General features: G+C 39.3%; 1 protein-coding gene across 3 annotated transcripts in view; it reads right to left on the reverse strand.

The window, feature by feature from the left end:
• The window catches only part of LOC135708712 (TWiK family of potassium channels protein 7), a 287460-nt gene that overhangs the window by 6100 nt on the left and 266041 nt on the right, over positions 1-15319 (reverse strand). For all 3 annotated transcript variants that reach the window (XM_065230819.1, XM_065230828.1, XM_065230835.1), the window contains one exon: positions 7265-7406. In XM_065230819.1, the coding sequence (XP_065086891.1) occupies positions 7265-7406 (142 nt within the window). The remainder of the gene's footprint in view (positions 1-7264; positions 7407-15319) is intronic.

Genomic DNA, 15319 nt, shown 5'->3' on the forward strand with positions numbered 1-15319 from the left:
CTCTGGTTTCTCTCGTCATATAGCACTCGTAGTCCTCCGCCAAGGTCATGCCGATTGGGATCATACCGGCGATAACGCATACTGCCTCCATCGAAATGGTTCTGCACGCGCTCACGACTCGCATGGCCATGAGCCGGAACGTACTGCTCAATTTCCTTTGGTTCTGCTTCGTTTTCAGCGCTTCAATCCAGGCTGGACCTCCGTACCTTAATATCCATAAGGACACTTTAGCCAGAAGACGCCTCTTGCTGCTGCTTGGACAAGAATTGTTCGGTATGATTCTGGCTATTGCGTTGATGACCTTCGCCGCCTTCTCGCAAGCATATTCGATGTGGCTATTAAAGTTTAGCCGGTCGTCGATCATCACTCCCAGATACTTTAGCACGCGCTTCGAAACAATGGTATGCTCTCCAACGGTGATTTCTGCCCGTTGCACTGCTTTGCAGTTACTGACCAACATCACTTCTGTTTTGTGGTGGGCTATCTGCAGCTTCGCTCCTTGCATTTCCACTTCTTCCAGCGTCTCACCGGTTACCGTCAAGACGATATCGTCCGCAAAGCCAACGATCTCAATTCCTTTGGGTAGCTTGAGCGTCAGCATGCCCTTGTACATTCCGTTCCACAGCGTGGGACCTAGAATGGAGCCTTGTGGAACTCCCACCGTGATTCTAAGCGATTTCTGCCCCGTGTCTGTCACGTAGACCAGGACCCGGTTCTGGAAGTAACTACTTAGAATCCTGCAGAGGTAGTCTGGAACCCGCATTCTATGGAGTGCCTTGGCGATGGCCTCCCAGCTGGCGCTATTGAATGCATTCTTCACATCAATCGTAATCACGGCGCAGTATCGATTTCCTCTCAGCTTCTGTTTGGAAGCTTTCTCGGCTCTGTCAATCACTGTCTGAATTGCATCCACCGTCGATCTCCCTTTCCGGAATCCAAACTGTCTCTTCGACAATCCGTGTTCACTCTCCGTGCATTTCGTCAGCCTGTTCAGAATGATCCTCTCCAAGAGCTTTCCAACAGTATCCAGCAAGCATATTGGCCTATACGATGCAGGATCCCCCGGCGGTTTTCCGGGCTTCGGCAACAGCACAAGCTTTTGTACCTTCCACCTATCAGGGAACTGATCCTCGTCCAGACATTTCTGCAGCACCATCCTGAACATGTCCGGGAACGTCTGGATCGCCGCCTTCAACGCCACGTTGGGAATTCCATCTGGGCATCAACCGGCATCGATGGACCTCTGATATTCGCCATCGCGACTCGGTATGCGTTACCCCATGGGTTGGCATCGGCGTCGCGGGCGTGTGTGTGTGTGTGTGTTTGTTTTATTACTGAAATTTAAACACTGAAAATGCTCTTACTCTATAAAGTACGTGTGAATAGTAAATTGGCACCGAATGGGTTTTACCAAAACTAACTCCATTAAAAATTAAAAATATCGCAATGCTTTTGTAGCAATAAACTCAACTACAATCTTGTTACAAACAGGGACACAATTATTCATGTTTTGAGTTCATTGCTTTCGATTAGAATTTATCTTGATTTTATATATAACTCCGCATGTTAGTTTTTTTTTCTCTCTGTTCGGGATCTACCACCACTGCGACCAGTAATTTGATCTTTTGTAGTATATCCCGTGGCCTTAGTTTAGTGCATGTCGTATTACTCCATCACTATTGAGAAATGATGAAGTATTCGATTTTTTTACAGTTGTCATTCTCGCATTTATCGCAAGGATCCGACTCTAATTGAAAGGTCCCGCTATTTATACCCTTCGGAGTGTTGAAACGCCCTCCAAAGACGCGCCCCTTTATCAGTCAAAATTGGATTCCTTAGCAACAAAATTAAGAAATGACACTGATAATGACCATGCATCAGAACCCTAGTCTTAGTCACTTCAAACTAGGGAACAATGAATAGAAGATTAGGAATCACATAGGTGAAGACTAACTAACTCATGTTTTCCTTGTATCAAGATCATCCTCGTTAGACAAAGCCGAGTCTTATCACTATCAACAAGGCACTAAAAGTAACAAGGACTAAGATGTGTTCTTATGATTACTGAAAAATCCTGTTCCCCTAGTATGAAGTAGTCAGGACTAGAAATCGGTGGTATATCTTACATCCCGTAACGTACCACGAAAAGCTGATCTACACACGTTACGGGGCCGAATGTTAGTTAGTCCGATGCATAGAATAAAAAAAAATTCTGAATAAATGCTATTACTTTATATTCTCTTCAAATATCAGAATCATGACGTTCAAAATCCGGTATCTTAAAAAACCTGATGATTATTACATTATAACCTGATTTTTCATAACTTTTGGTAAGATGTCAAGATTTTTTTAAATTTCTTGAATCTTAATTTTTACTTACTTTCTTATCTCCAAGAAAATTCCTATCAAAAAATGCTATGAGTCTCATATTGTAGGTAAGTTTTCCAAGATCTTGAATTACAACTTCAACAGGTTCTGAAAGTCTCCTTAATAAAGATATAAAAAAACTTCAACAGGAGATTCAAAGCTTGTCTAAGCCTAAACCCTTTTTCAATCCCTAAAATTCATTTTGAATAACATTTCGTCGAATTTTTTCAGGCATATTTATTTTGTGGAGTTTTTTTAGGTCAAACATATTATAATTATTAAAATTCTTATTTGATTTGTTTTTAATATTCATGTACTACAATTTTTATGAAATGAGTGTCTAGGAAGGATCTTGCAATTTAATCTTAGTCTTAGAACTATGACAATTGAGCTAATATCATAGATTTTCATACACATTTGTATTCCAAGAATTTGTACTTACAATCTGTATCAGAAATATCCTTTATCCTCATAAAGAGTTACAAAATCTTGAAAACATATGCGTTTGGGATCTCAAAATTATTTTTATTTTAAAATCCAGAATGTTAACAATTGTTCATCTTGAACGTTTTCCTAAGTCTTAAATGTATGAAATTTATTCTGTGTGCACTTCAGCATGTTTCGAAGCCATAATTTTAGAAATCATAAAATTCAAACTTCTATAATTTAATTTTGGTTCCTATGTCTGAGATTTAACTGATGAGGATATATTCAAAATAAAAAGGCTTGTTACGAAATTCATTCATTACCTAACACTGAGAATTTTCTTAAGTTTCAGATGCTGTAATTTATGAGATCCGGACACTTTGTGATTTCATTACAAAAAGCATGAACAAACGATCATTGCTTGTTCAAAATCAGTAAGTTTTTAAGGCTCTCTCAATAGTTGTTATGAAATAAATCAAATTTATTGTTTCGCCATTAAAATAGTAGCAAGCCTCAATGTCATATTATTGGTCACAGGAAAAAAATGTAACCCAAAATAAAGTCACCTTGACGCAATTTAAATGAATAGCATCACCCCGTAACGTGGGTAGATCACCTTTTCGTGGTACGTTACGGAATGTAAAATCTACCACCTATTCCTAGTCTTGACTACTTCAAACTAGGGGAACAGGAGTTTTCAGTAATCAAAGGAACACATCTTAGTCCTTGTTACTTTTATGCCTTGTTGATAGTGATAAGTCCTCAGGTTGCCTGGACCGAGGATGATCTTGAAGCAAGGAAAAAATGAGTTAGTTAGTCTTCATCTATGTGATTCCTAATCTTCTATTCGTTGTTCCCTAGTTTGAAGTGGTTAAGACTAGGGTTCTGATGCATGGTCACTATCGGTGTCATTCTTTAATTTTGTTGCTAAGGAATCCAATTTTGACTGACAAAGGGGCGCGCCTTTGGAGGGTGTTCCAACACTCCGAAGGGTATAAATAGCGGGACCTTTAAATTAGAATCGATTCCTTGCGATGAAAGCAAGAATGACAACTGTATCAAAACCGAATACTTCATAATTTCTCAATAGTGATGAAGTTATACGACATGCACTAAACTAAGGACACGGGATATACTACAATAGATCAAATTACTGGTCGCAACAGAGAAAAAAAAATGTTGGCGAGTATTTTTTTAACCATAGTTTTACAAAATAAAAACAAATGCAACAGGCCCCCCTCCCTAAGCCCTGCCAGATAAATTTTCCATCAAGTCAATGGATATTTTGCATCACTGCATAGTGGTATGATGAGAAAATGGGAGAGTTGCCAGTCTTCTTGATATGTTGTCTTCGCTTTAGCTCCGGAGGTCATAAGAATCTCAAATATGGTAAACATATTCTGTCATAGAAAATCGTGTTGATGATTATTGATGTGTTGGCATTTTGCGGTTCGTTAATTTCGTTTAGCTGATAAAATGTGTTTGCTCAAACGTAAAAATAGAATCAGATTGAAACTGAAAGAAAATGAATAGCCTTAATACATTCACCGATGTTTTTTATAATTAATTTACCTAGTATAAACCTAGTATTAAAATGGAGTTAATGGATAAAAAAAAATACTATGAAATGAAATCACGTTGTCACGTCACGAAATGTTTAACTTCTAGGAGAATTTTTAGTGACGATATTTATAACTATTGATATAAAAATGTGATTCATGTCTACTTTACGGGTCGAAAATTTGCGTTTCACGTCACCTGGAATGGATCGCAATTATACACAAACAATGCTCTGATGCAGCGGTTTGCAAACTTTTTTATGATTGCATCACACTTTCAGAAACTCCATAAGCTTGCGATCCACCAATATAGGACAAAATAACATTAAAAACTTTGAAATGACTTTAAAGCACACACAATAACTTCAAATTGCATAACTGCCTCAATGGCAATGTTACAACTAATGGCAATAATTTTAAGTCAAATCAGTAAAAAAAAACCCGAATTTATCCACCTATGGTGTGATCAGACCCTTCTTACTTATTCAAGTTTATTTATTTTATTGTCATTATCAGTGACCAAGCCCCCCACCCCCGTGTCATCCAGTGACGCTACGCACTGCCTGGGAGTACCCGGAATATATCCGGGTGTAGTCTATTTGGTGAGGCTACCAATCACCTTAGCATCGTATTTTAATGTGATTTAATGGGTTTTAATTCAATTCATATTCAAGCAACTTCCCCGGGGTACCCGGAACATGTCCAAGTGTGTCCAATGTGGTCTGGAACACTTAACACGACTTGCATTGATCTTATTTTTGAAATCTGTAGTAATTTGATGTGTCGCATGATGGTTTTGATACGTTTTCCGTTAAATCCAGCGTGAAGGCCCATATTCACCGGATCTTATTCCGGCCATATCTCCGGGACCGGTTCACCGATTCCAAAACCGTTCAATAGCGTTCAATGGGACCCCAAGACCTATCATTTGGCGCCGAGTTTGTCCAAATCGGTTGAGCGGTTGCTGAGAAACGTGAGCGCATTCATTTCGTTACATACACACACACATACACACATACACATATACACACATACACACGTACACACACACACACACACACAGACATGTTCCGATCTCGTCGAGCTGAGTCGAATGGTATATGATGGTTTTGATACGTTTTCCGTTAAATCCAGCGTGAAGGTCCATATTCACCGGATCTTATTCCGGCCATATCTCCGGAACCGGTTCACCGATTCCAAAACCGTTAATTGGCGTTCAATGGGACCCCAAGACCTATCATTTGGCGCCGAGTTTGTCCAAATCGGTTGAGCGGTTGCTACGTGAGCGCATTCATTTCGTTACATACACACACACATACACACATACACACGCACACACACACACACACACACACACACACACACACACACACACACACACACACACACACACACACACACACACACACACACACACACACACACACACACACACACACACACACACACACACACACACACACAGACATGTTCCGATCTCGTCGAGCTGAGTCGAATGGTATATGATGGTTTTGATACGTTTTCCGTTAAATCCAGCGTGAAGGCCCATATTCACCGGATCTTATTCCGGCCATATCTCCGGAGCCGGTTCACCGATTCCTAAACCGTTCAATAGCGTTCAATGGGACCCCAAGACCTATCATTTGGCGCCAAGTTTGTCCAAATCGGTTGAGCGGTTGCTGAGAAACGTGAGCGCATTCATTTCGTTACATACACACACATACACACATACACACGTACACACAAACACACACACAGACATGTTCCGATCTCGTCGAGCTGAGTCGAATGGTATATGACACTCGGCCCTCCGGGCCTCGGATCGATAGTCGGTTTTTCAAGTGATATCTATACCCTTCTTTGTAAGAAGGGTAAAAACGCTTTAAATTTGTGTTAATGATATGCACACAGAAAGATTCATCTAAACGACAAAGTAGTACTAAAACTAATCAGAAAGTACCTCAAAACTATGAAATGGTTCGAAAAAAAAACCGTCTTAAATACGGAAAACATTGGCCTTTAATTGCGATAAAGGCATCTGTGGATTAAAATCGTTCAGAGAACCCTCAAAATAATCTTTAAAATGTAAAAATCCCAAATATGGCCGCACAATCGCTAAACTAGCCTGTAATTACAAGAATGGGTTTAAAACACCAAAATGGACGTTGCTCTAAAAATTTTCTTGGAAACGGCATCTCGTATAATAACCGTAAAACGACAAAATGGTCCCATAAAACAAAAAATGGCCCAAATATGCCCAAAAACCGAAAATTTACAAATTGGTTGAAATTGCAAAATGGCCATCAAATCTCCAAAAATAAAAACCAATAGTTAAGTAGCTTTATATAGCTCAATTTGAATTATCATCGTAATATATTTAGAACTTCATGCAACATTCCCAGATGAATTATAAAAACTATGTGGCAATTGGTTTAGGATGTCTGAATTTCTGCGACCCATAGATTGAGAAACGCTGCTCTGATATATTCTCATGCAAAAAATGTGCGCTCAACGACCCTAACGATAATGGGTCCGTTGTCATGGTGCAATTTTAGATACTGATAAGTGTAACAGTTTTGTCGCAACCAACAATATGAAATGACGATTACAGAAAAGTTCCAAGTAGCTGTGTAAACAGCAATATGTTGTATCTTTATTAGGCTTATTGAATTGATGCTCCCTCTGGGTATGTATCGGAAAATCATACTCTACTGCACAGGATGCGCTTTTTGATTGTTCATGTATTTTTGTAGTTTTATTTTGAATATTATACATCATGCGGTCAGTGTGTGCTTGGGATGGTTTTTAATTAATTCCCAGGTCAACAGCGGCCGGCACAGAATGTAGTGGTATAAATAATAATAATAATAATAATCATAATAAAAATAACAACAAAAATCGTTTTCACTTACCTGGAAAAAACACCGCGGGCTACTTTCGCCAGCATTCCACCCGTGCTCGATAAATAAACTAGAGTTAATGGAATCCCCAGTAGGGCGTAAGCGAGTGTTACAATCCTACCCAACGTGGTACGAGGTGCTATATTTCCGTAGCCTGAAATGTAGAAACCGGCGTGAAAAAATCGGCTGTATTATTTGTGCCTGCGGGCTGCTTTTAATGCCGGGAAATAACAACAATGTAGTGGAAGAATTCCTAGCATCTCCTCTGAAGAAAGTTCGATTTTGGTGCAAACGCTTTGAATCATCCATCCTCTCGTTTTGGTAAAAGCAACGTCAGCATGATCCAAAATGGAAGATTAAAATTGTTGCAGAAAATTCGCATCATATCCATTATTAATGCTTATCGATCTCGAAAAAGGTTTAAATTAACGTATTTGCAATGTTAAGTAGCGACAACGTGATATATTTAAGAGCATCAATATTTTTTATTTATTATTGACGTAGAACTACGTCTTTGTCGACTATACTGGGGTGCAAATCAAAAAATATGTGTGGTGAAGGAGTGTTAGGTTTTGAACGCTTATAAGTTTGTCATTTATAGATGAAATTAAAATCCAAATACGCCAATCGATAGGATATTACATTACAAACCTTCTGAAATAAATATTTTTCCAATTTTTCTGTAATTAAACTTTTGAAAATGTCCAAATGATAATTATATCACTGTTTTCATGAAATAAGCCTTTTTCCAAAACCCAGTCAATACCAATTGGTTGCGCATCATTCTGCTTGAACCTGAAAAGATATAAATCAGCGCTGCTCTCCTGTCTCTGCTCATTACCGCTTCGGACGGCGTGGCACTAGGTCTTGCAGCATGCAGAACCAAGTCAGCGTTAAGCAAACCACAATTAGGGTACAAACAATTAATTTTTTACATGGAGAGTCAACATTTTCAAAAAAATGCTTAACAGGAGACATACACTCGATGGATTACCAACAAATGACTGTAAACATATCTGGTACCTCTATATATGCAATTATATTAACATCCAAAGTCCATCCTTTTTTACATATTCTGCACAAAAGAAACTTTTTGCTCCAGCCCATTCATAAAAAAAAACGGCGGGAAATCCTATCAGGTTCGGTTGCACATCGTTCTGCTTGAACCTGAAAAGATATAAAACAGCACTGCTGTCGTGCTTTTGCTCTAGTTAGGTAGGTTATCACTTTTTTTCAATTCAAATAAAACAAATTCCCAAAGAGGTATTCTGTAAACTAGTTGAAAAGCGCAAATTTAAAATTAGAATATCAAATTAAACTAAAATGAAGAGCCAGATAGGCTAATCAATTTATATGATAAATGAATGTACTACCATAATCAACAGAAATAAACATAATTTTACTACTACTACGTGCTTTTGCTCATTGTCGCTTCGAACGGCGTGGCACTTGGTCCTACAGCTAGCAGGACCAAGTCAGCGGCTAAAGGTGGATCACGGCGTGACCACAATGAGGAATGCGATACAATGAGGAATGAGGAAAACCAATATATGTAACCCCCCTCCCCCCTTCACAACAACCTCTCTTCCCCTCCTTAACAACCCCTCCCCCCCCCAACAATAACCCGAAAAAGACATGTACTTTGACGATCACTTTTTTCCAGAAAATAGATTTTAAACAAACGACAATTATTAGTACAAACAGGAGTTTTTCCCTTAATTTCTTCCCACACCGAAACTTACAAATTTGAAAAAAAAAATTGCTTGAAAAACATTCGATGATATTAAGTTGGTGAATTACACACAACTGACGGTAAAACATATCAGGTACATCTATATATGCAATTATATTAACATCCAAAGTCCATCCTTTTTTACATATTCTGCATAAAAAAAACTTTTTGCTCCGCCCCATTCATAAAAAACGGCGTGAAATCCTGTCAGGTGCGGTTGCAAATCGTTCTGCTTGAACCTGCTTGCTATCCAAATCATCAGGTTGCGCAATGCATTCAAAACCTAGATGCCTCCCCTTGTGTCGTGCCTCCGGCGGATATGATTACAGTTCAATAGATTTGCTCAGCGCTGAAATGCACCAAGAACCTGAAAGCTCCCGGGTTTGACGGTATATTCAACTTGATCTTGAAGAGACTCAGCAGGAAAGTGCAGTCTCTTCTAACCACTATCTTCAACAGATGCTTGGAACTGCACTACTTTCCAAGCATCTGGAAAGTAGCAAAAATCATACCAATCCGCAAGCCCGGTAAGGATCCAACATTGCCTTCAAGCTACAGACCAATCAGCCTCCTTTCAACACTGAGCAAATTGTTCGAGAAACTCATTCTCAATCGTTTGCTCAAGTTTGTAAAGGAAAATAACATTCTCCTTCCGGAACAATTTGGATTCAGAAAGGGGCATTCCACCTGTTCGGAATCCAGATCCCTTGTCAACTACAACCCTGGCATCCATCTATTGCAGTTGAGTAGTACAATAGCCTGTCCGTGCAACCGCCGGGCGGATTTGTTTACGTTTGGGCTATTGTCTACAATCTAGACTGTACAATATATACCAATGATGGGGATAAGGAATCGAGGTTTAGGTATATAAAAATTCATCTCTTCTCTGGTAGCTTAGGTCAGTAGGTACCAGGTACCACATAGCAGCTAAAGTGATCTAATGAGAGTATAAAGAGAGGATGATAACGACCGATCAGTGTGTCGACCTGGCTTGGATCTATTGCGCTGCTCTGGATAGAAAGGGAAAGTTTTTAGTTACGAACAGGTCATCGGACAGACCACCGGTCATCTTCATACGTTTGCGGTAACCGCAGAAGATTCGTGTTCTTTTTGTATAATCGTGTAGTTTAATTTGATAAGGCAAATAAATGTAGTGTTTTGACTAAGTGTTTCCATCAAACGAAGAGTTTTATTGTGATGCAAAAGCGGATTATTATCCTCCTGATACACTCGCTGCATGAAGATCCCTGGCAATAAAGTTCGAGGCTGGTTGGATGATGGTGCTACCGTTCCTGCCGCTGCGTTTCTCAGTGTTGGAGCTCTGATCGAATTTTATCCACTACATATCGAAGGTGAGAAGGTTCAGGGCACAACACCACCAATCACCAGCTAGTACGGGTGATGAATAACATCCGAAGTAACAAAGCTGTATTCATGTCCACAGCCATGGCCTTGTTAGACGTTGAGAAAGCGTTTGATAATGTCTGGCACAATGGGCTTGTATACAAGCTTTGTAACTTCAACTTTCCATTACATCTGGCTCAAATCACCCGTAACTACCTCCAGCAAAGGTCGTTTAAGGTATCGTTGAATGGTTGTCTTTCCGACACGTTTTCCATCCCAGCAGGAGTCCCGCAAGGCAGTCTGCTGGGCCCCTTGCTTTACAGCCTTTACACTTCCGACATTCCTCCCCTCGGTGACGGTTGCGTGTTTTTCCTGTTCGCAGATGATACCGCAATAGCCGTCAAAGGAAGGATGCCTCACGAAATAACGAACAAACTTCAACGATGCCTTAACGCCTGTGCTGATTATGCCACCACGTGGAAAATCAAAATCAATGCCTCCAAAACAGAAGCGATCATGTTCCTCCATCGCCAATCGCCCAAACTGAAACCGGCTCCATCTTGTACTATAATCATGGATGGCACAAGGGTTGAGTGATCTGCCGAAGTAACCTATCTCGGGATGTTGTTCGATGAAAAGCTCCTCTTCCATTCGCATGTAGAGAAAACAGTAGTCAAGTGTTCTGTCTTGGTTAGGTGTCTGTATCCGCTGATTTGCCACAGATCCCGCCTCTCAAGAGTGAACAAACTGGCTGTCTACATACAAATCATAGCACCTGCGATCCTCTACGCAGCTCCGGTGTGGGAATCATGTGCACAGACTCACAGGAACAAAATTCAGGTAGCTCAGAATAGAGTGCTGAGAATGGTTCTTGATCATTCTTTCGACACTAGAATAACAAATTTACACGAAGAGGTAGGCATTACCAAAATAGATTCCAAAATTAACGAAATTAGCACTAAATTTACACAAAAATGAATTTTATCAGAACATGCTTTGATAAGCAATTTGTATATAGTAGAGTAGGTGTATATAGTAGTTGTAGCTTAGTTGTAGTTGTAAATAGTAGTTATAAGTAGTCTCCTTTTTCAAATTTAAAACAATCCAATCCCACCAAGGTGGTCATTCTTAAAACAGGCCTGATAGGACTAGGAACTGTAATTAATAATAATTGAAATGTCAAAAGAACTAAAGTTGAAAAGACGCATCTGTGTCACTTGATAAGTAATACATGTAAACCACACAATACAAGAAATAAAGATCATTTAAAGTCAAAAAAAGTCAAATGTCAAAAATGTGTACCAAACATCAATTTTGCGTGGTTCTACGTCATACTGCGGTCGTGTCTAGGACACAACCCTTTAATTTTTTTTGAATGAGTGACGTGTTTTGGTATAGATAACATTAGAAATAAACTTGTTCGTAGACAAGTCACCGACAAACCGACACAACACTTAATTTTGATTTATGATCGAAAATCGTAAACGGCCGATTTAAATGTGCAGTGATCCGAACTGTCAACACCATAGGATTTTTTTTTATGTAGATAAAAATAATTTGTCCAGAATAGATCAGATACGAACCAATTCATAACTTTTGCATGCAGATTCATGTCTTAGCTAATTATATCAGATATAAGTTGTGTGCTTTGGTCAGAAATTTTATTGTTAATGCTATACGTGAGAAAAATGTTACGGTGACCAACGGCTTTATTAGATATGTTATGCCTCAGAACATCTCGGCGGCGCTGACTGAGATTGAACCTAGGCCTGCTGGGGTGAGGGCCTGCTTACCACTACACCACCGGCGCCACTCATGACGCATCTCATCAAAGCATCAAAATCGCCAATTGGGTTCACGAGTGATAAATGTGTGCAAAATAGTTTTTTTTTAAATTTTTTCCCACTATCACTTTTGACAGCTTCCTGCCTAATGATAAAGAATGTTATAAACAAATTTCAGTAACAAAACTATGTTTAATCAAATTTCACTCGGGAGTTTTTTCAGCACGTTTTCTAGCACAACATGAAAGATTCAAGGGAATGATTTTTCCATCACTGGCAATGCAATTCTAAAGAATAAAAAAAAAACATGAAAATCATACACAGTTACGTTTACTGGTGGGTTGGGGTAGTGGGGAAAACGTTGTCATTCACAAACTATCAAATAGCATATGCCTCTCGATATATTTGAATATCCAGAAGAGCTAACGGCACTGGAAAAATGTAGTGTGCAGTGATAATCTGCTGATTGGTCATTTAAAAGCAAAAAAGCACTAATGGACTGTGAAAATTGAAATGGATTGTGAAATCTGTGTCACGTTATAAAAAAGTTACCGGACCGGATGAAGAGTGTGCAATGCATTGACAAGAATGATTTTCATTATTTTTTTGCAGTGATTTAGGTACTAATCAAGGCTATTTTTGTAGTTACTAATACATTTTGTGATGGGTTAATTCACCAATTAAAATGTTGTGGTGGGATTTGTATTTACGAAATAACGTCTTTACAATTTTGTCTTTTTAGGCCTTTTTCCCTACCCTAAGTTCCTAATTCTACTTTTGAATACAAACTTGGACAAATTATAATCAAAGACAGCGCTAACATTGTTAAACGCCCTAACACAATTATCAATAGGGTTGTTATACCCGTACGTGGTTCTATGCCGCCTGACTAAAAATAAGTCTCGTTCACGAAGCTGTCGAGAAGGTGCATAAATGTTAATATTCTGCAGCAGTGAAGGGCAATCCAGGTTACCCTTTACAAGATCGGATACTAATAACCTCTGAAGCTTAGTGCGTCTTGAGCTAGAGTTTCCATGTCTATAAGTTTGCAACGGCTTGTATAGTCAGAAAGATTTATTGGATCATTCCACGGAAGTTGTCGAAGAGCATACCGTATAAAGCTACGTTGAACCCTTTTCATTCTGATGATCTGCTGTGCATGATATGGTGACCATACACTAACAGCATATTCCATGATGCTGCGACCAATTGAACAGTACAGTGCCTTGAGAGCATCTATATCGGTGAAACCACTTGTATTGCGACGAATAAATCCCAGGGCCGCAAAGGCTTTAGCGGTAGTTATACTGACATGCTCGTTGATCCGGAGTTTACTGTCCACAGTGACCCCTAGGTCACGTATTGCTTGTACGCGTTCTATAGCCTCTGAGCTAATGGAGTATTCAAACTCTGTTCAGGATTGTCGGCGAGAAAACGAAATGACTTTACACTTTTTGATGTTAAGTTACATTCCCTTCTCACAGCACCATAGCAGAAGCTTGTCAACATCGGCCTGGAGAGCACAGCAGTCGAGATGCGATGATATCACTTTGTAGGCTCGATTTCAGTCGAAAGCATAAATCATTCATGAACAATATAATAAATCAGTGGTCCCAGAATGCTTCCTTGTGGGACACTGACGTGATGGAAAAATCGCGCGAGCGAGTACCGTTCAATTTGACGAATCCACTCCGACAAGATAGGTAAGAGCGCAGCCATTCCTTGATCCAATTAGGAAAGCCAAGATGCTTGAATTTGTCAATTGCGAGGTCACGAAGAACCTTGTCAACCGTCTTTGAGAAATTGAAGTATATGGCATCAACTTGGTGCCGATTGTCGATTTCTGAAGATAGAAAGCTTATGTAGGACCTCAGGTTCGTCGTCGTAGATCGCTTCTTAACAAATCCATGTTGAAAGTCCAATATCAGCGGTCGGGAGGCGACATACAGAGCTTTGTTCGAACACTTTAGCTAGACAGCATAAAATCGAAACACCTCTGTAATTTTTAACAGCATCATTGTTACCAGCTTTGAAGATCAGGGTGATCGAAGCTAACTTCCACGCTACGGGAAAAGAACTTTCATGGAGTGAGTCAGCAGTGAAATAGCACATTCTCTTAAAAACAACATAGTGCCAGGCCCTTTCGAAACGTCTAACTTTTGCATAGCTAAAAATATTTCGTTCTGGCTCACAACTTAAGAAAACAAACACACTTAGATATACCATAACAAGTAAGGTTGATAAGTTCCTGTAGTAACAGGAGCACCTAAGTTCAAATATGAATGTTAACTGATATGCATTAGGAACAAATTTTCTTAAATCGGAGACAACATATTAAAACGACTGGTACAATAGCACTATACTTCTATGTACCTTACCTACACTGCTTATAATCGCATCACTGTCCCATATGGATAGAAAATCATGCATAGATGGGTCTGACATGTGATAAGGGGCAGTTTAGGTGTGACAGTACTCTTTTGAATGGATTAGTGAGCGTGGCAAACTTAATGAGTGGTCATGCATATATATACACATATGATTCATCATCTTTTAGAAAAAATGCCATACATGTGTTGCGACAAAAACCTTATGCACGTCATTAAATAATCTGCAGCATTGGATTGTTATAACCGTAAATGGTGCGGAATCAGGGAGTCCAGCGGACGCAAGAATTGCGGAGAGGACGGATTGAAGCGAAGATATTGATGTTCTGAAGTCGATATGATTATTAAGCATGTCAGCAATTAATAGCCTCTTCAGGGAACTACGATGGCCTGACAAAGTTTCAAGTCCAATAAGCGAGCGTCTGTGTTCGTATGGAGGAAAATTATTTTACAGTAGTCAGTAATTTTTACTGGGTTTTAGATAGCTGAAAAAGTCGGTAAAGTTTCAAATGACCGTTGAAATCGTTTTTTTTTTAATTTTTTTTTTCTATTCAATGGGGTTAACATAACAACAATACAATGTAGGGAAACATTTTCTAATGTTGGAATTTTTCACAGATTTTTAAAATTTGGACGAACAGTTCCACAATAAAAAAAAAACTGGGCTGCTAAAAGCTGGGTTAGTGTGTACTGTGATGCAATTATGAATTCAATCGATTTTATATTCTGAAATCTGAGTACTTATGCGCTTGGATACAGGACCATCGCGGTATAAAATGTTACTCGTGCTACTCATTTCGTCTAATCTTGTTGGATGGTA

The sequence above is a fragment of the Ochlerotatus camptorhynchus genome, unplaced genomic scaffold, assembly GCF_037179485.1.
Source record: "Ochlerotatus camptorhynchus isolate MF236.1 unplaced genomic scaffold, CSIRO-AGI_Acam_v1.1 ptg000032l, whole genome shotgun sequence".
NCBI classification, from domain to species: Eukaryota; Metazoa; Arthropoda; class Insecta; order Diptera; family Culicidae; genus Ochlerotatus; species Ochlerotatus camptorhynchus.